Source organism: Oryzias latipes, chromosome 23 (genome assembly GCF_002234675.1).
Source record: "Oryzias latipes chromosome 23, ASM223467v1".
Taxonomy (NCBI): domain Eukaryota; kingdom Metazoa; phylum Chordata; class Actinopteri; order Beloniformes; family Adrianichthyidae; genus Oryzias; species Oryzias latipes.
In genome coordinates, this window is record NC_019881.2 from 201,392 (window position 1) to 228,792 (window position 27,401).

General features: G+C 41.4%; 1 protein-coding gene across 6 annotated transcripts in view; it reads right to left on the minus strand.

Moving 5' to 3' along the window:
- The window catches only part of celsr1 (cadherin EGF LAG seven-pass G-type receptor 1), a 154,310-nt gene that overhangs the window by 13,303 nt on the left and 113,606 nt on the right, over positions 1-27,401 (minus strand). For 5 of the 6 annotated variants that reach the window (XM_023952120.1, XM_023952117.1, XM_023952122.1 and 2 more), the window contains 6 exons: positions 13,382-13,556; positions 12,883-12,995; positions 11,302-11,381; positions 11,105-11,231; positions 10,887-11,012; positions 10,159-10,295 (listed from right to left, as the gene is read on the minus strand). In XM_023952120.1, the coding sequence (XP_023807888.1) occupies positions 10,159-10,295; positions 10,887-11,012; positions 11,105-11,231; positions 11,302-11,381; positions 12,883-12,995; positions 13,382-13,556 (758 nt within the window). The remainder of the gene's footprint in view (positions 1-10,158; positions 10,296-10,886; positions 11,013-11,104; positions 11,232-11,301; positions 11,382-12,882; positions 12,996-13,381; positions 13,557-27,401) is intronic. The other variant, XM_023952121.1, reaches the window with a different exon arrangement.

The following is a 27,401-nucleotide window of genomic DNA, read 5'->3' on the forward strand; positions in this document are numbered from 1 at the left end:
CCGGTTCCATAATCTGAGAACTTCTGCTCTTTGTCTGATCACACATCCCCCCCCCCCCCCCCCATGTCCCCCTCAATGGCGACTTTAGTGGTGAACCTGTGTACACCCAGAAAATATCTCATTGCCCTGTTTTGAACCTTATCACACTCAGGAGCATCTTCATAACCCCAGACTCCTGCAGAATAAAATAACACAGATCCACCATGGCATCGTACAATTTACTAAACATGTCAAAACTCAACTCAGGACAGACCTTCATCTTATTTATCACTGCACTAAGCTCCTCCCAGCAGAATCTGATAACAGCTGCTTTCCTTCTGAGAACATCATATTTTTATGAAAAACAAAACCAAGATATTTATAGGTATCAGTATACATGAGAGTAGTTTTACCAAAATACACAGAAAATTACTCTGAGGTACTAAAGGCTTTCTAAAATGAACGATTTGTGATTTATCACCATTGATAGTGAGTCTCCATTTGTTACACCAGTCATTCATTGTATTTAACATTCCTAGTAATTTTATTTCCTCATCTGCTATCAAAACAATATCATCAGCCTAAAGTAATATGCTCCAGTTCCAATTATTATCAATACCTAAGTTAGTTTTCTTAATTTCTTAAGCTAAATCGTTGACATAGATAGCAAAAAGAGTTGGTGAAAGAACATCTCCTTGTTTAACTCCAAATGGTGTGGAAAACCATCCTGTTTTTAGGTCATTCACCTGAACACAGGCTAATGGAGCCTTGTACAAAGCTTTAATAGCTTTATAAAATGTACCATTAATACCATATGTAAGTAATTTATGTTCAAGAAGATCTCTATCTATCGAGTCAAATGCTTTTTAAATCCACAAAACAAACAAAGGTACTTTTACTTTCTTCCAGTCTAGCTCTCACCACCAAGGACAAAACATAAATATTGTCAATACACGCTCTATTTCTCCTGAATCCATTCTGCTCCTTTAAAAGGACTTGGTTTGTTTCTAGATATTCAGATAACCGATTATTTAAAATACTAGAAAACACTCTATACACAGTACTCAGAAGACGAATGCCTCTATAATTCAGAGGGACTCTTGGGTCTGCTTGAGGGGATATTGGAATCGGCCTGATGATCGATTTAGACCAAATAGATGGTATAAAGCCTTTAAAACCTCTTAAAACAGAATCTAATGAGACAATGTAAAGTATTTAACAATTTAGGACACTTAAGAACCTCGTTTGATAGTTCATCCACACCAGCAGCTTTATGAAGTTTAGTTTTCTCAATGACTTTTAGAACTTCCTCACTTGTAATATCTTGATTTATTTTGTCAAAGTAGTTCAGATACATTTTTATACTATTGTCTTCAAGCAGGTTTTTAGATTTGCACATATTCAGAAAAAACTGGTCATCAAACAAGTGGGAACTACTATTACAGGTAAACAAGTTCCTATAATCTGACTCTCACTTGTTTAACACTTGCTCTGTTAGAAAAACAGATTCTCCAGAGTATGTTAGAATCTCATGTGGAATTTACCTTCTACTTTTAGCACGAAGTTTATTTATTTCCCTCCAAAATAGCTGTGAATGATTATTTTGCAGATGCAGTTGTAGCTGAAGAGCTTTACCCCTACTGAAACGTCTTTTAAATAATCTTAACTTTTTATCAAAACGACTGACAGTTTTTGTATAAATGTCTTAATTATTGGGTGTATTTTGTGTTCCTCTGTTTTGATTCACTTTTCATAGTAGTCTCGCATTTGCATATATCTGAATAGGTCTTGATTTATTAGACCACATGTGTCTTTAAGTTCCTGAAATTCTCTCATTTCACCTTTCTATATTATTTTGCACATGGCCGTAATATCCTTTTCAGCCCATTGTTTGAATCTGTGGTCAAATTGTGCAGGTCTAAATTTGTCGTCATATGCTGTCCATTTCAGCAATCTGATTTCTTTACCTAATTTTAGTTGTTTTATAACATAATACCAGTTCTCAAGAGTATAATGTTATTGGATTTAGATCTAAATGTTCTTTAGCAGTGGCTGAGATCTCATTTTCCAACAGACATGTTTGAATTGGGAATCTGGGTGCAAAAAGTTCTATATCTTTCCATCGGGCAACATAGCTCTAAAGTATTCTTTTAGATTAGGTAATGCTCTTCCCCCGTTTATATTGGGTAGTTGTAAAGTGTGGTATCGTATTCTTGGTAGTTTTCCTTCCCATATAAATCTAGATATAAGTTTATCCCATTTTTGGAATTGGGGTTGTGGGATCTCTACTGGTAAAGCTAGAAAGAGGTAAAGGAGGCATGGTAGTATATTCATTTTTATAACATTTATTCTTTCACTTAATCCTAGTGTGTATGTGGACCATCTTTCTATGTCTTTTCTGATCATGATATTTGTACGTTCATAGTTATCTTGATATAGTTTTGCTGGGTCTTTAGGTATATTCACCCCCAAGTACTCAAGTGATTTGGTATCCCATTTTATCTTCCATTCCTTTAATGCAGATGTGTCAAACTCAAGGCCCGCAGGCCAAATGTGGCCCGCCATGTCATTTTATGTGGCCCGCAAGTAGGGCTGTGATGATGACCTCATCATCGCACTTTTTTTTTTTCTTTTTTTTTTTTCCCCAGTTGTAAGTTCAGCATATGGTGCGTGATTGGAACTACAATAAACACATTAAACACGTTCATCTTTGCTGATAATTTACTTTTTCTGCTAGTCCTGTGTTCATACTTTCCCTCTTTCTCTCATATTGTTCTCTCCTTCTCTCCCACCGCGGCTCTCACTGTCTCTCGTCGGCGCTCTCACTGCCTCTGCTGCACGCGGCTCCCTTTACACACACAGGCGCGCGCTTTCAGAAGCACACATCCTCATTCTACAACAGAGGTTTCCTCTCGTGAGGAAATACGACAAATTTACTGCATTCTAATTATTAATTTCCATTTGTATTCATTTCCGTTAAAAGCTACGTGCGTTCTTGAGTGCGCGACACGGTCGCCCACCGGAGGATTTTGTGTTGGGGGGGTTTATTACTGTTCTCAGTCACTCTGTAACACCAAACATGAACGCACACTGTTAGATTTCCATGAATATCACTACATGTTTGGTTTGGGAACTATTTTGTGCAGCACAACATTACGTGTCTGTATAAACAAAGGCGGAGCCTCCTGCCCCGCGTTCTTCATGGGTATCAGTCTTCACGGCTACCAGAAAGGTGACAAAGTGTCTGCAGTCTGTTTATTACTGAACAATATATGATATTCTGAGATGTCTGTACCAGAGACCACAGGTGAAGGCTCACATGCAGCTAGAGAGCGGTCCACTGCAGAAGAATCAGCACACACCCCCAACACACGTGTGCGCGCTCCCTCCTCCCAGTCCTACACACGACGCAGCGTGCTGACACAGTCACAGTCATTCTACAACACCTATATAGTTAGTTCATTAGGTAGTAGTTAGTTGTTACTGTTATATGTTAATAAAGAATACTACGTTGTAATTGTATTTATTTCTGATGCGGCCGCGGGGGGATTTTGTGTTTTTTTTTTGGGGGGGGGGGGGGGGGTCTGCGGTTATCCGCGACACTACGCCCCCCTGGTGGTCCATCCGACACGTCACAGCTCTACCCACCAGAGCATAAAAGTTTTTAATTTCTTAAAATAAACATTGGTGTGTATTTATTCATATCTAGGGGGAATTGGACTTGAAATATCGGATTAAGCAACTATACATTATGACTTAGACACTGTCCATATAACCTAACCTGACAGAATCAAATGTAAAAGGATTTATGCTAAAGTACCAAGCAAACAAATGTTTCTATGCAACTGTAATTGTCACTTAAAAAGTTATAAAAAATAAACAATGACTTATTTAACATTAAGGAGTAGTTACATTTATTTTTCATTACATTTAGTTACATATATAAGTTATATCTGGCCCTTTGAGGACAGACACTATGCTGATGTGGCTCTTGGTGAAAATGAGTTTGACACCGCTGCTTTAAACCTTGATTTGCAACGCAATTAAACATGACTATCTGAGTTTTATTTATATTTATTTTGTATCCTGAGCATTGACCAAATCTATCAAAAATCTTCATTAAATTACCAAATGATTTGCCTGGATCTAATAAATAGACCATAACGTCATCCGCGAACAGACCCGTGATATGTACCTGTCCACCGATGTCTATTCCTGTTATCCTTGTGTCTTGTCTCACCATTTGGGCTAATGGTTCGATATAAAGTGCAAAGAGTACACAGGGCTAAGGCAACAGCCCTGTCTATAATAATAATAATGGATTAGATTTATCTGTACTTTTCCAGACGCTCAAAGCGCTTACATTGTGTCCATTATTCATTCCCTCCTCATTCATACTTGGTGATGGTAGCTATGGTTGTAGCCACAGCTGCCCTGGGGCAGACTGACAGAGGCGTGGCTGCCAGTTGGCGCCTACGGCCCCTCTGACCATCACCGGGACATTCATACACATTCACACACCAGTGGAGCCACACTGGAGGCGTGAAGTGTCTGGCCCAAGGACACAACGGCATTTGGCTGGGGGGAGTGGGGATCGAACTGCCGACCCTTCGATCATTGGACAACCTGCTCAACCGCCTGAGCCACTGCCGCCCACCCGTCTAGTCCCCCTTCTGAGACTGAATCTATTTGTGAGGGAGCCGTTAATTTTGATTCTACCTGTTGGTTTGTAGTAGAGAGCACTAATACACTTAATTGACTTTTCATTGAATCCAAATTTGTCCAATTTTAATAATATAGAAATTCCCAATTAATTTGGCATCTAAACTTATTAAGGTAGCTGATAATTCTTTTTTATGTATCCTGTTTATGATGTGTAGTGTTCTCCTTATATTATCATGTGTTTGTCTCCCTTTGACAAATCCGGTTTGATCCTCATCTATTAAGTTTGATAGAAATGATTGGAGTCCATTTGAAATTATAGAGGTGTGTATTTTATAGCCAACATTTAAGATAGAAACTGGTCTGTAGTTTTGACAATATTCCTTGTCCTTTAATGGCTTAGGAAGTACTGTAATGACTGCCTCTTTCCAGGAGGGTGGAGTTTATCCACTTGATAAAATCCAATTGAAAGTGGAGTGAAGCAGTGGGATAATTATTTCTTCGAATTCTTTATACAATTCTGATGGAAAGCCATCACTCCTAAGCGCCTTGTTTGATTTCAGCTTGCCAATTGCTTTTTTCCTTTCTTCCGTGGAAATTTCTACTGTCATGAGATCCTTTTGTTTCGTTCCTATTGAAGGTACTGTAGGTCTAATGAGTCTAGTAAGGTTTGCATCTCCTCTTGTTTTGCAGTCATTGGCTCAGTGTATAAGTCCTCATAATAGTCCCTAAATATATTCTCAATTTCTTCTGGATTATATTTTAGTTGATCTGTTTTTAGGTCTTGTATTTTATTAATGTTTAGTTCTACTTGTCTTTCTCGTATTCGTCGAGCTAACAGCCTTGTGGCTTTGGGGCCTGAGTTTTGTAATAGTTTTGTTGTAAGTATCTTATTCTTGTTTCGGTCTCGTATTGGAGTATATCATTAATCTTCTTTTTTGTTTCACTGATTAGCTGTCTTGTTGTTTGGTTTGCGTTGTCTTTGAAAGCTTGTTCCATTTCTCTCAGGTCTGAGGTAAGTGTCTCATATTGTTTTACTCTTTCTTTTTTCATCTGACTTCCAATTGCAATAAATCTCCCTCGTATCATTGCTTTTAATGCATCCCATATAATAGCTGGATTTGATTCCCCATTATTGTCTAATTCAAGATAATTTTGTATATCCATTTTGTTTGATCACTGTTTTATTGTTTAAAATTCCTGCGTTGAGTCTCCATAGAGTATTTCTTAGCCTGCCCTTAAGTCTAATTTTTAAATAAATGGCATTGTGGTCTGATACATCAGCTACTCCAATGTAACAGCCCATTATTGTGCTCATGTGCTCTTTCTGCATGAAGACATAATCAATCCTGGAGTAGACTGAATGAGTTTCAGAGTAGTGGCTGTAATCTTTTTGTAGAGGATGGAGATCTCTCCACACATCAATAAATCCCATTGATTTCCACATATTATTTTTTTTTACAAATTTTGAGGTTGGTTTCTTATTTCTATTCTTACTGGTTGTGTCTAGGTTATAGTCCATGATCACATTTGAATCCCCTCCACAGATGCATATACCTTCAGCTTCAATTGCAATAGTGTCAAACAAAAGTTTGAAAAACTCTTTAGTACTTTCTGGTGGAGCATAGACATTTACCAGGGTTATTGTTGCCTGGTCAATTACTCCTTTAATTATAATAAATCCCCCTTCTTTATCTTTAACCTCCCTTTTACATGTAAACTGAACCGTGTTCACTGTCAGTAATTTGTTTTTTTTTTTGTTTTTTACTTATCCTCCGTTTGTGTTCTTCTTGTGCTCAAATCCCTGGAGCTGTGTGCGTGCTCGTCTGGCTGCTTGTCCTGGTCTCTCTTTCCTGCTCGGTTTCCACGTAGCGACTCCAGTTGACAGTAGTTTCTCCGCCGGAGCAAACTCCTTGGTGAGTCCCACCGGGTCTTCCACCTCGTATCCTCTCTTCCTCAGATCGTTGGTCGCGTCATCGGCATCCGCGTATGTTACAACTCCGCCCGGCCAGTGCACGCGCATTTTATTGAAGGGAGTTTGGAAGCGGATTCCTTCTCTCTTTAACACCTTTTTGATGTTTCTGTATGCTTTGCATTGTTGCAGAACGCTCTCTGCGTAGTCATGATCTAAAAAGACCCTTTTCTCTCCGTACATGACGATCTTTTTGTCCCACGCTTTTTTAAGTATCAAGTCTTTTACGGTGAATTGTTGAAAGCATATTACAATAGACCGTGGAGGATGACTTGCCTTTGGCTTTGGAGCTAACGCTTGATGGGCTCTCTGAATCTGGAGATCCATGTTTAGTGAAAACTCCTCTTTGAGCCATCTGTCAATAAAAGCAGCCATGAGTTTTCTGTCGCCTCCGCCTCCTCTTTGACACCGTAGATGTGCAGGTTATTCCGTCTTGATCTCGATTCCAAGTCATCCAACTTTTCCTTCATCTTTTTCTGATCTTTCATTAAATCACACAGCACACTATTCGCTTCACGGCTCCACGTTTCCACGTTTCCATCTCCTCCGTCCGCGCCGCAGCTGCGTTTATCTTTTCTTGTAGTTTGTTCATCTCTGTTGATATGTTGGAAAATTTCTGATTGATGTCCTCCCTGAATTCGGATAATTTGTCACTCAGTACAGCCGTGATGTCATCTTTGAATGTTTTCAAGTCAGCCTTCATTTCGCTATGCAAACTCTGGATTTGTTTGTTGATGCTATTTAGGCTGCTCTGAAAGTTAGCCATGTCAGCTTCTGATGCTAGCATGTCTCCCCTCTCGTTGTCCTTGTCTTCTTTGCTTTGTGTGGTTGGGTTCTTCTTTTTTGAAAGGCCCCCGCTCATATTCTTGCTTTCTACTCCTTGTACTATCGTGCTCCTCGAGTTTTTGGCGGAGTTTATTCTTATTTTGGAGTTGGTTAGTGGGAGCTGTCTTTTCACGCCTCCATGTGCTGCAACGGTCCAGCATGCATGTTTTACCGGTATGTGTTAACTTGCCCGCCCCTTAAAACCCGGTGCGCCTTTTGTATGTGTCAAATACTGAAAAATCACCCATAACATAGACTGCATCCCATAACTCGGTGTGCCCTATGGTCGTGAAAATACGGTAGCTTAGCTGTTTTTGCTTCTATATATTTTTATTATCCACATTTGTTTTACACCTAATGAGTAGAGTGGCATGTCTGCTACTGCTTTTTGTTCTCAAGCTCTTCTGGGTCTGAAACCATCTTTTGGTGCTTTGTTTACCCCATCAGCTGTTGACGCCTGAAACTGACTAAATGCAGCCAGAGATCGCTGGATTCTTATCTGTTTTATTCCATTTCCAACAGAGTTAACAGCTAATAGGAGCATTTCCCCGTTATGGGATCAACAACATTCTAAAAAGTTCCATTTATTTTATTTTCGTTTACTAAATAAACCTTAAATTGAACAGTCTACGCTTCGTAACTCTATATGTATTCCTGTGACCCCGTGACGTATTTTGGATAGGTAGTAAACAGGAGAAATTTTGTTTTTAAGACAAGAAAGTGTCGTATTCACAACAGACATGTTAAACGTAAAACTAAATGTTGTATTCAGATTTGTTTGAATAGTTAATACTACTACTTGTTTGTACATAAATTAAGTCACAACTGAAAAAACCAACCAGTTAGCTCTTGTTTTGTAGCCTTTTTTATGCTAACAACTTGCTACATTTCTGGAGTTTACACTGAAATGAAATACATATTTTTGAAATACATTGTTTTTGTGGTCTGGACTTTGAAACCCTCAGTCTTTTTGTTCCAGCTCTTAGAACAACAAAGCACACAATCATGCTACTTTAACAGTGTCAACAACATATGCAAGTCACACAACAAAAAACCAAACTGCTGTTTGTTTTTGCACCCAAGCTGTGAGCCATGCGTGACAGGTTTCAGCAGCCATTCACACTCAGAATCAGAAATGAGAAGAGGCTCAGACAGAGCTGTGCTGTGTAGATCCATCCAGGGGGGTATTCCAGAAAGCAGGTTAAGCTAGCTCCCACGGTAAGTTTGAGGCTAAGGAAGTGGATAACCTCAGCTTTCAGTTCCAGAAATGGAGGTATGTTTCAGGGTATGTCAAGTTGCCATAGCAACTCATGCTCTGAACATAACCTGGTCTGGGGCAGGTTTAGTTGAAGGTTAGTTTGTTTACAGAGAGGTGAAGCAGCATGGCGTGTCCATTTGAAGATGATTTAGTGGATGAAGAAGCTCAGATAATACTTTTTCCACCATGAGAGGGTGATAAGACCACATATGGATGTTGGAAAAATAAACTTTATACTTTGTTCAAACTTAATTATTTGCTTCAGTTAAGATAAATCATTTTTTGTTAAGTCAGCTTAAAAAAAACACGTAGTTTTCAGACATTTATTTTTACTTTCATTCAAATTAATTCAATTAAGTAGGTGTAACTTTGGTGCTGCTGTTAGATTGGCACCGCAAAGGATTGTGGGATATCATTCCCTTTGCCTGTCTGGACGGATTTGGGTTCAAGTGTGGCTTTTTGACCAAATGTGTTGAGTTGTTTAGCTGTTTTACTGTGTTTTGCCGAGTTATTTCGTCCCACTTTGCTTAACTCTCTGCACCATGAGTGAGAGGGAAGGAGAAGATGATGAGTTTAAACAGCACCCCTACCATTTGACATTGTAGTGACAATGACGGAAATTTCTGCATGGCTTTTTGCACGTTGTGCATATTGTTTCGTTCTTTTTATTGTTATACAAATGAGTATATCTGCCGGCTCAAACTTAGACATATGAGAGTTCAAGAATTATAATAAATTAAGATGGAAAAAATATCAATTAAATTGGAGTAATATGACATTTAGTTAGATAAATATGTAAATTTGAGTTGTATCAACTATTGAGTTTTATAGACGTAATAAAGTAGGTTGAATAAATTTAACTCAATTGCTTGTTACCAATAGAAGTAATTCATTTAAGTTGGCAAAACTGGATAAGTTATATATATATATATATATATATATATATATATATATATATATATATATATATATATATATATATATATATATATATATATCTTTCTAGCTGATGAAGCAGTATTACTTTCTTGATGGACGTTTAATCTTCATATGCCGTGATTTAAATATCCGACTCCGCCTCACTGAAGCGTAGCGCTTTTTTTTTTTCCACTACGCGTTTCCATGGTGACTCCAGAAATCGGCGATCCATTGAGAATGTCTTTATGTACTTGCTGTGCACGTGCATTAACCCAGGGTTACCAAGTGGAGCGTAATTACGCTAACTCATATCCGGTCTGTTGGAACCGACATACCCAGAGTAAGCAAGTTCAGGCGGATTTCAGCCAGAGTTCAGGGTTAAAGTCAGGCTAGTTTAAACATGCTTCCTGGAATACCCCCTGCTGTGTTAGTATGTGGCAGACATTCTGTTGCATCAGTAAATGTGCCAAGAAAGACAAAAAGACGCACACGTACACAGTATATTAGCGTGGAAGCAGCCATGCGGTCAGTGAGCGTGCTGTACCTGAACGTGTAAGCCAGGTAGCTGCTGCGGCTCTTGGCTGACCTGAGCGTGCTGTCCAGAGAGACGTTGGACTCGCCGATGGCTGAGCGGTACAGCAGACCGTCCTCTGGGAAGGTGTTATTGCAGTTGAGAGACCGCTAGAAGAAACAGAAAGAGGTTTAGATTCTCAACTCTTTGTAAGAAATGTTCTTTTTATGCTACATACACATTGAACATGTGTTACATGGGTTCTTGCACATGCTTGTAGCATACGCTGTTCACACAGCGTGTACACTGGACCGTTGCTACACAATATTAGCACTCGTTCTCACAGTTGGAAAAGGCTGCGGTGCAAAAACAACAAATCTCGCTCCAGTTTTTTTCTCTCACAGCTCTATTCCGATATATGAAGGACTTGGCGTTGTATAATAATTATCAATAATTATTCATTCCTCCTCCATGATCAATTTTAAAACGGCTGGCACTTTCAAGAATTAAATGGGACGCCAATCTAAACGTCACAGCTACATCTGAGTCCCTGATTGGTCAAATTTCAAGATGGCTGCATGTTTTGTACGTAGAGCCCAAAAGTGGATTTAAAGACTTGCATAGTGACGGTTGAACATGAAGCCTAAAAAGCACATATTCGGGCATTTCTATAGACTTCTCATTGGTAGTATTGGCCTGAACGCCAGTTGCAGAGGATGGTGTGCACGTAGCATTAGAAGCGAGCGTGCACGTTTGCTCACAGTGAGCAGGGACCCCCTCGTGGTGCTGGACTGGTCTTGGATGCTCTTTTTTCCGGTCAGAACGTTCTTGATGTTCTTTCTCACTTCCATGTTGAAGATGATGTGAGAGAAAAAGATGAAGACTCCCTGTAGCCAGAAATCAAAATAGAAGGCGTGAAAAAAACGAATCAAGTGAAAAGAAAGAAAAGCCGATGGGAGTCACAGATCAGCATGTTTACCTGCAAGCAGCTGAAGACAGCAAACAGGTAATGGAAAATCATGACGTTGTTGTTGACCGCCATGAGGCCCAGCAGCCAGGTGGCGCTGATGAGCAGCAGGAGAAGGAAGGCCATCCGCAGTGCAGGTCTACAACAAAAGTGTGTTTCATTAGCAGAAGCAGTTTGGCTGAGTTGTGAACGGTTACCGAGAAGCTTACACGGCTCCTGATTTCTCTGCAGCTTTCTGCCGCCGACCACAGGAAGCTTTCGCTGCCAGGATGAAGATCACGATGTTGATCTATAAAATCAGAGTGAAAAGCGTATCATTTTTTATTTTCTTCATTTTTAGAGTGAAGATTGTTTTATCTGTAGAAACCGTGGAAAAAATACTAACTCGTTAGGCTAAAGAGGAACCCTGTTTAAAGGCCGTGTCACACTGCTGCTACATTCAATTTAAGCATTGTCCACAGATGAAAACTGGTCATAATTGAATTTACTTGGAAAAAAGTGAGAAAGGTTATGGTTCTTTACGTGAAATTTTGACAGATGAATCATGAATAAACCATGGAAGAAGACGTAAACCGGCGATTCATTGAATTTCTTTATCTGACATTCAGAGCACTGAGCAGATCAGCACCATGGTCAGCGCAAGAATGGTGCATCAGTAGAAAGGGTCGGATTCCTCTGATCCGCACAAGTTCTAAATCAAAGCTGTGTCACACAGCCGCTACGTACAATCTGCACTTTCTCCACGTACAAAGTTTCAGTCTTCCTTGACTCATGCATGATAAATGTAATTCATAAGTGATTCTTGTGCTCGTCTTTCGTTGATGTGCGCAGATGCCTGTCGAAGGTTTCAGCTTACAGGTCGGTACGTGAAGTCAGTTTTGAATTTAGAATTTTGAGTCACGCAGTTCATGCATAGTTTACGTAGTTCATACACAATTATTATATGCATCACACACAATGGTGCATGAATTTTGCACGATACATTTGCCAATTTGTGGCTTTCCATGACTGTTCCACGTTTGTTTAGGCATGTTGAACAGACTCTTCCCGCATGTATGTATACATGTATAACTTTTACATCGTGGGACACATGTCACATTAAAATTACATAATTGACGCATGGATTGCATTAAACCTAGAACTGGTGCGCATCAGGGAATCTGACTGTTTAATTAAAACATTGCAAGAGCCCGCAGCGGGCACTGACCATTGTGCTGATGCGACGTGATTCCTGCTGTTCTTGTGAAGAATTTCAATAAAGAGCTAGTTTACGCATGGTATATTTGTACTTGTTCTGTGGTTTAAATGTGGTTCCTCTATAACAAGTCTGTTAAAATTTCATGTAGCTACAAACCCGCCTTCCACACGTCACTGGACGCTGAAAGAGATTTACGCATGAACTGCAACCGACCAAATATTTTGAACAACATAAAACCAAATTCACGTACAGACCCCTAAAACAAACACAAGAAACCCTTATAAATTATGTATACCACGTATGTCTCATGGAAGACAGAAATATCATACGTAGACAATGCACAGATTGTGCATAGTGGCACTGTGACACGGCCTCCTGAGCTGAACGAATGGGGGGGATGCTGCTTTTTCTTTTTAAGTCATTAATCGCGGCTGCTTTCAACAGTTCATCGTTTTTTGGATGCAGGTAAATATTGTGGTGAAATAAAGTCTAACAAGAGAAAATATCTGTTATTTTTTACATTTTGCAACAACAAAACATAGAACTGAACTGCCTATAAATGTGAAATGAATGGTTTCAAAGAAGCACATACCAGGACAACCACAAAGATGGGACCTGCGAAGCTCCAGATGAGCGTGTCGTGCACAGACAGCCAGCAGAAATCCGGGTTTCCGTAACCTTGTGGATCCAGACCCACTGCCAAACCTAAACACACACATCCAGACAATACTTCATGGATTTTTTCCCTTTTCTTATTTAGTTTCAGTTTTATTTTATTTCTGCCCTGTGTGTCATGATCACATTGGAACTCCAATCGTCTTTTTTCCTCTAAATTGACTAGAAAATAAACTTTTAGGGTCAAAGAAATAGTAACAGTAGACCCAAAGGGAAGCTGACAGATCTCCCTTAATGCATGCAGCCTCTTCTATTTAAGGAATCAAACACAACAGCCCATATCACCATATTACCACCTAGTTTAGCTTCGATTACCCAAAAAAGCAGAATGAAATCCAGGTGGAGAAGAGAGGAAGTTGAATAAAAGGGAAAATTTGGACAGAGCCCACCACAGTGATTGTTTGAACGTTTCTCACCAGTGATGATAGCCGGTATGCCCCAGCCCATGGCGTAGTAGAACCTCATGTGTCCGTGGTTGATGTTGCGCTGCTCTGTCAGCATGCGGTAGATGTGCAGGCCTTCCACAAACATCCAGGCAAAGGAGCACATGTAGAAGTAATGGAGGAGGATGGCAATGACGGTGCACACAAACTGGAAGAAGCAGGAAATGTCTGAGCTTTGACACAGTTTCAACAACTACATAGTTTTACCCACTAAAGAGACTCTGGGTTTTTTTCCCTTTTCTTTTTACTCTGCCATGTGTTTTATGCTAATGCTAATTGTAGGTGCAAATAATATTTATAAAGAAAAAATACACACAGCAATTACCTATTAAAACATTAGTTTTGTAATTCTTTGTCTAAGCAAATTCTATATTTTTATGGCAATTTCTATTTTTTTTTGTTGTTGTCTTTGTTTAATGTAACTAAAATATACTTTGTACTACATCAAAAAAAGTGAAGTTGTGAATAATCTATTATGTTTATAAATTGGGATAATTGATTGATTTCAAGCATTGCAGTCAAAACAATAAAGAATTCACAGAGATTTATCAAACTCATGACAGAAATGATTAAATAACTAAAATATACTTTGTATTTCATCAAAGTTCTTATTCCTTTTATGTTCATTTGAGCTTGTATTGTGATTTTTCTTGCGGTTACAAACCCTGAAGAAGTCCTGCACTGTTACCAAACTCTGCTGAAGGAATTTCCACGGACAAAAAGTACGACCCCACATGTTCTAGTGTAATATAGTTCAAATACAAATTCAAATACAATGTTTCTCATGCCTACTAATGAGAAGGAGGTATTGGACACTATTAGGACATGTAGTAATAAAAAATCTCAGGATGCGGATGGTGTTGATATGAAAACAATTCAGAATGTTGCTGAAGCACAAACCACTTACACATAACTTTAATTTGTTATTTAAATGTGGACAGTTTCCCACTAAAATGAAAACGGCCAAAGTAATTCCTTTATTTAAAACAGGGGATAAGCAAAGTTTTACAAATTACCGTCCAATTTCTTTATTGCCTCAGCTTTCAAAGATTTTAGAGAAATTATTTAATCTCAGATTAATTAACTTTATCGAGAAAAACAATCTGCTATTCAACAGTCAATATGGCTTCCGACAAGGAAGATCTACATCATTTGCCTTAATCGAACTTGTGGAAGAGATAACCAACTGTATTGAAAAAAATAAATTCAGCATTGGAATTTTCATTGATCTACAGAAAGCTTTCGATACGATTGACCATCATATTTTACTGAAGAAATTGGTAAAGTATGGAGTCAGAGGAGTAACACAAAACTGGTTAAAGAGCTACCTGGAAGATAGACAGCAGTTTGTACAGATTTGTAATACTAAATCTAGAAATAGGAATATCATATGTGGTGTACCTCAAGGTCAACTTCTTAGTGACATAACTCAGGAATTTTATAAGTTAAATCATTGGTTTAGTAAGAACAAATTATCTTTGAATCTAAAAAAGACTAAATGTATGCTCTTTAGGAGGGAGAGTAAGGAGGTGCCAGTGGAAATTATTATTAATGATATACCAATTGAGAGAGTGCAAAAACATGTGTTTTTGGGTGTAATTATTGATGATAAGTTTTGTTGGAAATCCCATATACATCATTTATGTTTAAAAGTGGCTAAATGTGTTGGTTTGATGAAAAAGTGTAGCTTGATGCTTAATCAATCCGCTATATTTATTTTGTATCATTCCTTCATAATGGCATATTTAAATTAATGTATTGAAGTGTGGGGAAATTGCTACAAAACTAATTTGCATCCTTTAGTTACACTCCAAAAGCGAGCCATCAGATTAGTTCACAAAGTTAAATATAATGAGCACGCCAATCCACTTTTTCTTGATACATTTAATTTAAAATTACAGGACTCGGTAGATTTTAAAACGGCCCAAATCATGTATAAAGCATCAATAAATTCTCTGCCAACTAACATTCAATCTTTGTTTCAAAACAGAGATGCTGTTAATAAATATAAATTGAGAGGAATCAACAAATTCTGTCAACCTAAAATAAGGACAACATTAAAATCGATGTGTATCTCAGTAAAGGGTGTCACACTCTGGAACAATTTATCGGACAACATGAAAACTTGTAAAAATCTTGTTCATTTTAAAGGTATGTTTAAAAATATATAAAGAATGTGTACCAAGATGCAATGAATCACTGAGGAGTATGTGTATTCTCGGACTATGGAAGGATCATTACCAAAGTTGTTGTTTTGTTTTATTTTGTTCTTGTTTCTTTTTCAGCTGAGGCATCTTGTTTCCTCCCTCTTTTTTATAGGGGGTTTGGTGTTTGGTCGGATTTTTTGGGTGTGTCTGTCTGTCGTCGTCAGGTGTTTCTCGTATGTTAGTGTTATGTCAAATGTTTAATTTTGTTGTTTTGTTGTTATGAGTGTTGTTGAGTGGGGGTTTGGATTTTTATAAGCATTCGCTTCTTCCATTCCCCTTTCAAATCCTATTTTCCAAGTCATGTATTGACTTATATTTTTTTTTCAGGTAAATGATTTGATTTGAAATAAACTTGTTACTTACTTACCCAGCATTTACTACTGAAAGTACCAATAGAGTGGAAATAGGGGTGACTTTCTTTTACAGTCCAGTTTCATTGTCCTTAAGGGGTAGTTTCTGTGGTAAATTCATGGTAAATACCATGAAACATACAGCGAGTGCAGACCTAAAGGTCAAGGTACTTTATTTGTACTAACCTTGTTCTTACATGGAGTAAGTACCACAAAAAACACCGTTTCACAAAAATGTAAATACCCAGTAAGTATATTAATAATACCCAGTATGAACCACATAAGTATGAACCAAATAGTACCACATAAATACACAATAAGTACTATGTAAGTACAGAGTAGACACCAAAAAGTACCATGTAAGTACCCAGGTAATTCCATAAAAGGTACCATGTGAATACCCTGAAAGTACCCAGTAGTTACACAATAAGTACCATGTAAATACCACTTACGTACACTGTAAGTACTGGACTGTAAAAGAAAGCGTTACCGACAAATGAAATAACTGCAAACCAAATGGTCATTCCTAATATTTGGTTGAAAAGCCTTTGTTGTCAATGACAGCCTGTAGTCTTGAACTCATGGACATCACCAGATGCTGGTTTTCTCCTTCTGAATGCTCTGCCAGGCCTTTACTGCAGCGGCAAACAGTTGCTGTTTTTTTCTGGGCCTTTCTGTCTGAAGTTTAGCCTTCAACAAGTGAAATGCTGCTCAATTGGGTTAAGATCAGGTGACTGACTTGGCCATTCTAGAATATTCCACTTTTTGCTTTAATAAACTCCTGAGTTGCTTTGGCTGTATGTTTTGGGTCGTTGTCCATCTGTATTATGAAACGCCGTCCAATCAGTTTGGCTGCATTCACCTGGATCTGCGCAGACAGGGCTGCATTCACCTGGATCTGCGCAGACAGGGCTGCATTCACCTGGATCTGCGCGGACAGTCTGTCTCTGAACACCTCAGAATTCATTGGGCTGCTTCTGTCCTGTGTCACGTCATCAATAAACACTAGTGTCCCAGTGCCACTAGCAGCCATGCACGCCCAGACCATCACACTGCCTCCACCGTGTTTTACTGATGATGTAGTGTTCTTTGGATCAGGAGCTTCTCCACGCCTTCTCCATACTTTTCTCTAGCCATCATTCTGGTAGAGGTTGATTTTGGTTTCATCTGTCCAAAGAATGTTTTTTCCAGAACTTTTTTGATGCTTTTCAGCAAAGTCCAATCTAGCCTTCCTATTCTTGAGGCTAATGAGTGGCTTGCATCTTGCAGTGTTCCCTCTGGATCTACTTTCATGCCGTCTTCTTTTGATGGTAGACTTGGATATTGATCCGCCTCCCTCCTGGAGAGTGTTGTTCACTTGGTTGGCTGTTGTGAACGGGTTCCTCTTCACCATGAAATGATTCTGCCATCATCCGCCACTGTTGTCTTCCGTGGACGTCCAGGTCTTTTTGCGTTGCAGAGCTTTCTTACTTTCTTAGGATGTACCACACTGTTGATGTTGCCACTCCTAATACTGTAGCAATTTCTGGTTTCATGTTTTTTTTCTGTTTTCTAAGATTAATGATGGCTCCTTTGACCGCATGTTGTCTGTTCACAGCTAAATCTTCCAAATGCAGCACGAGTCCTCTAATCAACTCCAGGCCTTTTATCTGCTTCACTCATAGGCTGCCTTTACACTGCATTGTTCAAGTGACCCAATTCCGATTTTTTCCTCTCATGTGGCACAGATCGGATATGACCGGTGAACGTGTAAGCAGGACAAAAGCGCATGGATTCCGTTTTTCTAAGATCGGATACAGGCCTCTCTCATATGTGGAAATAAATCGGAAATAAATCGGATACGTGCATTTGCGTGTGCCATGTAAGCAGACAAATCGGATATTTCCCAGTAAATGCGAGTGGTACGTCAGTGATGTCAATTCAGGATACCACCAACTGAGATCACATGACTTGTTAAGGTGCTTTTTGTGCGCTGATTTTGCTGTCAGCGTGTTACCTTTCAGCCTCAGGCTTCAGACCGTAGTTGGAAACCGATGTTATGTCCGGTCCCGGTCGGGACGCAAACGGTAACTAATCAAGCGGGACACCGTTGCTATGGAACAAGCTAGAAGCTGTTTATTTTTTGGGGGGGCGTGTATGATGGGGACAGTGTGTGTGTGTGTGTGTGTGTGCGCGTGCTTGCGTGTGTGTGCGTGTAACTTAAGGAGAGGAGAGCGGGTGTGAGCGCGGAGCGGGGGACTGTCGGAGAACCGTAAATTAAAAATAAGGTGTCTCGCCCAAAAGTTTTGGAGTCTTTCTTAGCCCACTGGAGGCTGAGGGTTCAGAACGGAAAAGAGAACCCCGAGGAAATCTCCCGTGTGTCATTGCTCAGGAAAGGTTCAACACTTGGATCAAACTGTTAGTACAGCACAACGTCTGCAATCACTTCCTCATTCAAAACTCAGAGAGAGCACATAAGACGGCCGACCAGCCCTCCTTCTTTTCCTCCCCCGTGCATCCCGTCTGGAGCGCCCAAGGCAACGCCTCCTTCCGTCGCCGCCTTGCCTCCATGACAACCGCAGTCACAAAAGTCCAAAGGATGTCCGTGGAAGGCGGAAATGCTGCTACGTAGTCCTCAGAACGTCTACGTTTGACAGTTTCAGCATTGTATAGTGTAAATGCAAAAATCAGATACGGGTCACTTTTAAAACATGATGTAAGCGGGTCGTCAAACAAATCGGATATAGTCAGAAAATCGGATATGGGCATCAAGACCTGCAGTGTAAAGCCGGCCATAATGACATAACAAGGGAACTGACCACACCTGCCCATGCAATAGCATGGAAGTCAATTGTCCAATTACTTATCAGCCCATGAATTGAAGGGATTTTGTTTAAAAAATGCTTTAGTTTTTCAAATTTTTATGTAATCTTTTTGTTCAACCCATGGAATAAAAGCTGAAAGTCTGCACTTCAATGGCATCTGAGTTGTTTTATTTCAAATTCACTGTGGTAATGTACAGAAACTATATTAGAAATAATGCGTTACTTTCCAAATATTTATGGTCCTGACTGTATATATAGTAAATATATATAGTAAATATATATAGTAAAATATATATATATATATATATATATATATATATATATATATATATATATATATATATATATATATATATATATATATATATATGTATGTATGTATGTATGTGTGTATGTATATATTCTTTTTTGGGGTTATTTATCTCGTGAGGAAAATCGTGACGCATCATCCTTATCATCCTCGGGCTTCAAACAGACTAGGATCTAGTAATTCTCTGCATGACAGCGTAGATCAGAGCCTCTGATAGAGCAACAGACGTTGACAGGATTATAAATTGCTCTGCATGCGGCCGTGGGCGCTGACACGAACAGCATTCCACCTGTCTGACGAACACGCCTGAACTCAGGTTTAAACCTACACCTGCACGCAAACAAGCATGCATTTATTCACATTCAAAAAAGACACTATCCAAAATCTGAATATATATAGTTTTCTTCAGAGGAATAAGTCTACATAGCATCAGGATAGCAGTAATAAAAGTTTTTATTTATTCTATTTGTTTACCTAAAAATACTAGAAATTGCTCTAAAATAAAATCTTTGTCTTTTGATCATGGTCCGATTGTGGTCATTCCCCTACCTAGACTAACCCTAGACTAACACAACTTATCTCTTTTTTCAGCAAATCTGCGACTGGAAGTGAACAAAAAAAGGAAGTGATTTGATTTATGAGTGAGAATAAAACGGCCACATCTAAAAAAATGCTGAATCACTATAAAAGTTGGTCAATGCAAACAGGTTGTAGTGAGAAGTCACTTCCCGGTCAGGTCTTTTTTGGGTTACTCCATCCTTAACCCTTGAGCTATCTTAGATGACCCCCCCCCTTCCATTGAGGTGTTCTCCCTACCATGAAAAAGGTGGATAAAGGTGGAAAGATTTCATGTAATCCATGGACACCAGTGAAGATCACAAATCATTGAAGAAAAAAGGTTCAGAGCACTGTCTAGTGGGTCTAGATCAGGGGTGGGCAATTCCAGGCCTCGAGGGCCGGTGTGTCTGCATGATTTCCAGACATCCTTGCCATACTCATGGCTGATTACCTGGTTCAGGTGTGTCCAGCCAATCAGAACATGCCAGAGCAGGGTATGCTGGAAAACATGCAGGAATGCGGCCCTCAGTGCCCACCTCTGGTCTAGATGACCCAACTCCCAATGGTAAAGTGCCTAGGATAGCACAAGGGTTAAGGGGGCAGCTGTAGAACATTTCCAGATGCTTCCTTCCAGTCAGTGTCAAAGCCAACTGAACCAAAAGGGAGAATTTTTCTGCTTGTTTGATCCGAGTCTTCATATCTGCTGTAATGATAAAAAACCCTTAAGCCATGTCTCTCCGTAGGAAGAAAAGGTTCTCCATGACGATAATTTTTGGGTTCATCTCATTCAAAAGACTTGCGGTCGACGTTCTGTGAGTTATGAGTAGGAGACAATCGTAAATAAAGACCAAAGTGTTGGTGAAGCCAAGAGGGAGATATGAACAACTTCAATGAACTTGACTGATACTGTTCCAGCATCTGGGGGAGGCTGACACTGATGTTGGTCTCCGGATGTCTCAGTCTAAATCCTGACGTTCACACCGCCCTTAGCCTTAGTTTGGGCTTGTCCAAACCCATGGAGGGTCATATACAGGTCCCACCTTTTAAGGGGAACAGTTCCCTTGAGGCTTGTGCAGCCGCCTCAAGGCACGTCATAAAAAAGGATCCTACCACTGTCGTGAGTGGTAAGTGTATCGTCAAGTGTTTGAAAGACAAATGTACACACTAATATCGTACTGCTTATGCAGTCGTACGGTGCTCTTACACCAGGTTCCAGACGTCAGTGAGGTGCGGGTACTGGCCCCTTACTAACTGGGAATGCCACACGCAGTCACTCAGTAGTGCCGGTAACACGCAAACCATGCTCTGATTGTCTAATTTCCTTATTTCTGACAGGCAGGTTGTGTGCAAGAAGCACTCATTACAGAGGATCAGGCAATTGAACAGGTCAGCCAATAATTGAAGGGTCAGCGGTTTGGCTCAGCGCTCAGTTGGTTGAGCGGGTAGTCCAATGACCGAAGGGTTGGCGGTTCAATCCCTGCTCCCCACAGCCAGCTGTTATTGTGCCCTAGGGCAAGACACTTCCCTCTCCCTGCCTCCAGTGTGGCTCCACTGGTGTATGAATGATCCCGGTGATGATCAGAGGGGCCACAAGCACCAACTGTCAGCCTCTGTCAGTCTGCCCCAAGGCAGCTGTGGTGCATAAGTAGTTAAAAAATGGCATTTTCACTCTGCGTGTTCTCCGAGTGTTCTTTGCGTGTTCTCTGCATCTTCTCCGTGTGTTCTCCGTATGTTCTCTGCGTGATCTCTATGTGTTTTCTTTATGTGTTCTTTGAGTGTTCTCTGCATGTTCTCCGCGTGTTCTCTGTATGTTTTCTGCGTGTTCTCTGTGTTCTCCGCATGTTCTCTGTATGTTTTCTGCGTGTTCTCTGTGTTCTCCGAGTGTTCTCTGCGTGTTCTCTGCGTGTTCTCTGTGTGTTCTCTATGTGTTCTCCGAGTGTTCTCTGTTTGTTCTCTGCGTGTTCTCTGTGTGTTCTCTATGTGTTCTCCGAGTGTTCTCCATGTGTTCTCTGTGTGTTATCCCTGTGTTCTCTGCGTGTTCTCCTTGTGTTCTTTGTGTGTTCTCCGTATGTTCTCTGTGTGTTATCCCTGTGTTCTCTGCGTGTTCTCCGCATATTCTCCGTGTGTTCTCTGTGTGTTCTCCACTTGTTCTCTGCATGTTGTCCGTGTGTTCTCTGTTTGTTCTTTAAGTGTTCTCTGTGAGTTTTCTGTGTATTCTCTGCGTATTCTCCGAGTTGTCTCTGTGTGTTCTCCGCGTGTTTTCTGTTTTTTCCTTGCGTGTTGTTCGTGTGTTCTCTGTGTGTTCTCTGCCTGTTCTCCGTCTGTTCTCAGTGTGATCTCTGTGTGTTCTCTGCGTGTTCTTCGTGTGTTCTCTGTGTGTTCTCTGCCTGTTCTCCGTCTGTTCTCAGTGTGATCTCTGTGTGTTCTCTGCGTGTTCTTCGTGTGTTCTCTGTGTGTTCTCTGCCTGTTCTCCGTCTGTTCTCAGTGTGATCTCTGTGTGTTCTCTAAGTGTTCTCTCTGTGTTTTCCATGTGTTCTCTGTGTGTTCGCTGCATGTTCTCTGAGTGTTTTCTGTGTTCTCCGTGTGTTCTCTGCATGTTTTCTGTGTGTTCTCCGTGTATTCTCTGCATGTTCTCTGTGTATTCTCTGCATGTTCTCTGTGTGTTCTCCGCGTGTTTTCTGTGTGTTCTCTGCCTGTTCTCCGTCTGTTCTCCATGTGTTCTCTTTGTGTTCTCCGGGGGTTCTCTGTGTGTTCTCTGCGTGTTCTTTGTGTGTTCTCCGTATGTTCTCTGTGTGTTATCCCTGTGTTCTCTGCGTGTTCTCCGCATATTCTCCGTGTGTTCTCTGTGTGTTCTCCACTTGTTCTCTGCATGTTGTCCGTGTGTTCTCTGTTTGTTCTTTAAGTGTTCTCTGTGAGTTTTCTGTGTATTCTCTGCGTATTCTCCGAGTTGTCTCTGTGTGTTCTCCGCGTGTTTTCTGTTTTTTCCTTGCGTGTTGTTCGTGTGTTCTCTGTGTGTTCTCTGCCTGTTCTCCGTCTGTTCTCAGTGTGATCTCTGTGTGTTCTCTGCGTGTTCTTCGTGTGTTCTCTGTGTGTTCTCTGCCTGTTCTCCGTCTGTTCTCAGTGTGATCTCTGTGTGTTCTCTGCGTGTTCTTCGTGTGTTCTCTGTGTGTTCTCTGCCTGTTCTCCGTCTGTTCTCAGTGTGATCTCTGTGTGTTCTCTAAGTGTTCTCTCTGTGTTTTCCATGTGTTCTCTGTGTGTTCGCTGCATGTTCTCTGAGTGTTTTCTGTGTTCTCCGTGTGTTCTCTGCATGTTTTCTGTGTGTTCTCCGTGTATTCTCTGCATGTTCTCTGTGTATTCTCTGCATGTTCTCTGTGTGTTCTCCGCGTGTTTTCTGTGTGTTCTCTGCCTGTTCTCCGTCTGTTCTCCATGTGTTCTCTTTGTGTTCTCCGGGGGTTCTCTGTGTGTTCTCTGCGTGTTCTTTGTGTGTTCTCCGCGTGATCTCTGCGTGTTTTCCGTGTGTTCTCTGTGTGTTCTCCGTGTGTTCTCTGTGTGTTCTCCCCAGGTTCTCTGCATGTTTGCTGTACAGGTTCTATACCTAATAATTCTGGAATAAGTTATTTTGGCCTGAATCGGAAACCAAACAAAGGATTTGCGATCCAACAGGAAACACGCTGATGAGGGGAACTTTCTCCAACATTTCTGAGTCTTCCCATTTCATGCTTTCAAATCAATTAGCAGATTAATTCTGTTGATGTGTCTGCAAGCGATGGAGAGATCCATCAGTGTTTTGCTAAAATGTTTAATAATAATAATGGATTGGATTTATCTGCGCTTTTCAAGACACTCAAAGCGCTTATATTGTGTCCATTATTCATTCACTCCTCATTCATACATGGTGATGGTAGCTATGGTTGTAGCCACAGCTGCCCTGGGGCAGACTGACAGAGAAGTGGCTGCCATTTGGCGCCTACGGCCCCTCTGACCATCACCGGGACCATTCATGCACGTTCACACACCAGTGGAGCCACACTGGAGGCAAGGAGGGTGAAGTGTCTTGCCCAAGGACACAACAACATTTTTGGCTGGTGGGAGCAGGGATTGAACCGCCAACCCTTCGGTCATTGGACGACCCGCTCAACCAACTGAGCCACTGTCGCCACTGTTTGCGTGTCTCTGCAGATGACAGCGGTGTGAGCACATCTCCATGGCGGAGTGTGAGCTTCAATGTCAGAACAGTTTAATTTCAAAGACATCTATCTATCCCCGCTGCATGAGTGCATGAGCGTTCTGCATCCAAGTTAGATCACGCTGGCAGTGACTCAACAATCAAACACAAATAAAAACTGATTTATCTTTCAGCAATTCTAAAGTTATATCTGTCAGCTTGGCATCGTCCAAGCAATTAACCATCATTAGGTGTTCATCAGATGTTTAAAAAACTCCCATAATGCAACTGTCAGAGCGAGCAGAACACCACAAGCATTCATCCAGTGAGGATCAGAGTGAGTTGTTCTGGATTAGATAAAACCTTTTTGTCTTTCAAAAATAATGTGGTAAAGCAGAAACATTTACAGTTGTATCAACAATATTCATTGACTTCATGTTGCACAGATGTCAAAAGTGGGCCCTGGGGCTGCATTTATTGAAATTCCCAAGACTAAAAGTTCCTGCCAGAGGCTAATTTTTCAAAGAACTCCCAGATCAATGTCCATCCATCCATTCATCCATCCATCTTTAGAACCCGTTCAACTCTATTTGGGGTCATGGGGTTGCTAGAGCCTATCCCAGCTACTGTCGCGCTAAGGCGGGGAACTCCCTGGATGAGTAGCCAGTTTGTCACAGGGCAACACACATATAGTCGTGGCCAAAAGTTTTGAGAATGACACAAATATTAGTTTGCTGCTAAACTGCTTTTAGATCTTTGTTTCAGTGGTTTCTCTGATGAACTGAAATATAATTCAAAGCACTTCATATGTGTCAAAGGCTTTTATTAGCAATCACATGACATTTATGCAGAGAGTCAGTTTTTTGAAGTGTTGGACCTTCTTTTTCAGAACCTCTGCAGTTCCGCTGGGCATGCTGTCAATCCACCTCTAGACCAAATCCTGACTGAAGGCAGTCTGTTCTTTCAGAATCACTACTTGGAGTGTGTCACAGTTAGTGGGTTTTTGTTTGTCCACCCGCCTCTTGAGGATTGACCACAAGTTCTCAATGGGATTGAGATCTGGGGAGTTTCCAGGCCATGGATCCAAAATAATAATAATAACACATTTTATTTATATGGCGCCTTTTTGGACAGTCAAGGTCACCTCATGGTGCAAAGATAACTAATATGGAGGCGATTCTGTAGCATAATTAAAAATAAAAGTCAAAACCAGAAATGCTTTTTCATTTTCTAAATGAAGCTGCATCAAATCACTCAAAATTAAAATGAAAAATCAATGCTTCAAAATGCTTTTTCATTTCTATTTAAAAACCACTTATTCTGTGTCCCGACAAGCCCCGACAAGCTTTTTTTTTGGACCAGCAGCTGCCTTCACATATGTGTACAATGGGGGGGGGGTATTTAGTCAGCCACCAAGTTCTCCCACTTAACCCTTGTGCTATCATATGACCCCCCCCCCACCTTCCATTGAGGTGTTCTCTCTACCATGACAAAGGTGGATAAAGGTGGAAAGATTTCATGTAATCCATGGACACCAGTGAAGATCACAAATCATTGAAGAAAAAAGGTTCAGAGCTCTGTCTAGTGGGTCTAGATGACCCAACTCCCAATGGTAAAGTGCCTAGGATAGAACAAGGGGTACAAAGATGACAGAGGCCATTGGTAAACCTCAGTATGAGTAAGTTCAACTCAATACTTTGTTATATACCCTTTGTTGGTAATGACAGCAGTCAACCATTTTCTATAAGTCTTCACACGGTTTTCACAAACTGTTGCTGGTATTTTGGTCCATTCCTCCATGCAGATCTCCTCTAGAGAAGTGATGTTTTGGTGCTGTCATTTCAACTCCCTGTCATGGATCAGCTGGCAGCTGCACCCTCCTCCTCCCCCCTCTGTGTGTTCACCTGTTTCTCACAGCTGTTTTCAGTTCCTGATTATGTGTTTGGTATTTAAGTTTCTGTCCTTGTTGTTTTCAGTGTCGCAGCGTCCTGTTTGTTCAGTGTCTCTGATGATTGTTTCCTCGAGTTTTTCGAGTAAATCTTTTGACTACACTACAGTTGGTTTCGAGTCCTTCCTGCGTTTGGGTTTTTCGGTTACGAGCCGTAACATTACGCTGCGACCATGACCAACCCAGCAGGAGGTTCGCATCTTGGGGACCTACCTGGATCATCCGCTGTTGGAAGCTCAGCCGCCGGTGAGGAGCTGTCTGTCCTGGCACGGGAGATGCGGGGTTTCATGTCCGGTATGCAACAACTCCATGATCGCCTCTCCAGGCTGGAACATGTTCCTCCGTCTCCGTCTTCGCTCCGTCAAACCCGACTGGGTCGTCCCGAGCCCTTCGATGGAACAGCTGAGGACTGCCGGGCCTTCATCACCTCCTGTCGCCTTCACTTCGACTTCAATCCCGACGAGTTTCCCTCCGAGCAGAGCAAGGTGGCATTTGCCCTGAGCTTTTTGACTGGTCGGGCCAAACGATGGGGCTTGGCAGAGTGGGAGCGAGGAGCCGACCTCTGCCGCTCTTTTAGAGCGTTTTCCACCCAACTCCTCACGGTGTTCGATCCTACTACACCCCACAGAGCTGCCGCTTCGGAACTACTTCGTCTCCAGCAAGGGGCGCGCAGCGCCGCAGACTACGCCGTGGATTTCCGGACTCTGGCTGCCAGCACCCGCTGGAGGGACGAAGCGCTGGTGGACGTGTTTCTTCAGGGCCTCTCCGGCAACCTCAAGGATGAGCTGGCGGCGAGGGAGATCCCGGAGGAGCTGGAGGAGTTGATTGATCTAGCGGTGCGTATCGATCGAAGGATGCGCGAACGGGGTCGTGAGCGGCGCAGCAACTCCAGCCTCCGCCCGCTGCTTCCTGTGAGTGATCCACCGTCCCGTTCCAGTACTCCGCACCAGGTTTTCATTCCTCCCCCCGAGCCCATGCAGCTGGGAACTGGACGTCTGACTCCCGCTGAGCGACGGCGCCGTATGGGAGCTGGACTCTGCTTGTACTGTGGACAGTCTGGACACTTGGTGCGCGACTGCCCGGGAAACGCCAGGGTTCACCAGCAAGGAGGGAACTGGTGAGCCGTACTTCCTCTTTTTCGTCACCCTCGCGACCCTCAACCAAGGTGTTGATGAACTATGCAGGAGTCCAGAAGGAGCTGGAGACTCTTATTGACTCTGGTTCAGATGGGGACTTTATTTCTCACGAGTTGGTAACCGAACTCAAGGTTCCTGTTGAACATTTGTCTCCTGCTTTACTCATTCGTGCTATTAACGGGTCTGTCATCCATAATGTGTCTGCACGTACCGTAAATATTCAAGTAACTGTTTCTGGTAATCACACTGAACTACGTAGTTTTTTTGTTGTTGACTCTTTGAAACCACAGGTGATCTTAGGTTTCCCCTGGTTGTGCAGACACACTCCACATATTGACTGGACTTCGGGGCGTGTATTGTCTTGGAGTTCATTTTGTCTGTTAAATTGCTTAACTGCTGCCTCTGTTCGCTCATCAGTCAAGAGCCCCCTCCTGAACCTCGTATTGTGGATGGCGGTCCAGTTTACACTATCCGGAAGCTTCTTGCCTCCAGGAGAGTGGGTCGGGGTATCCAAT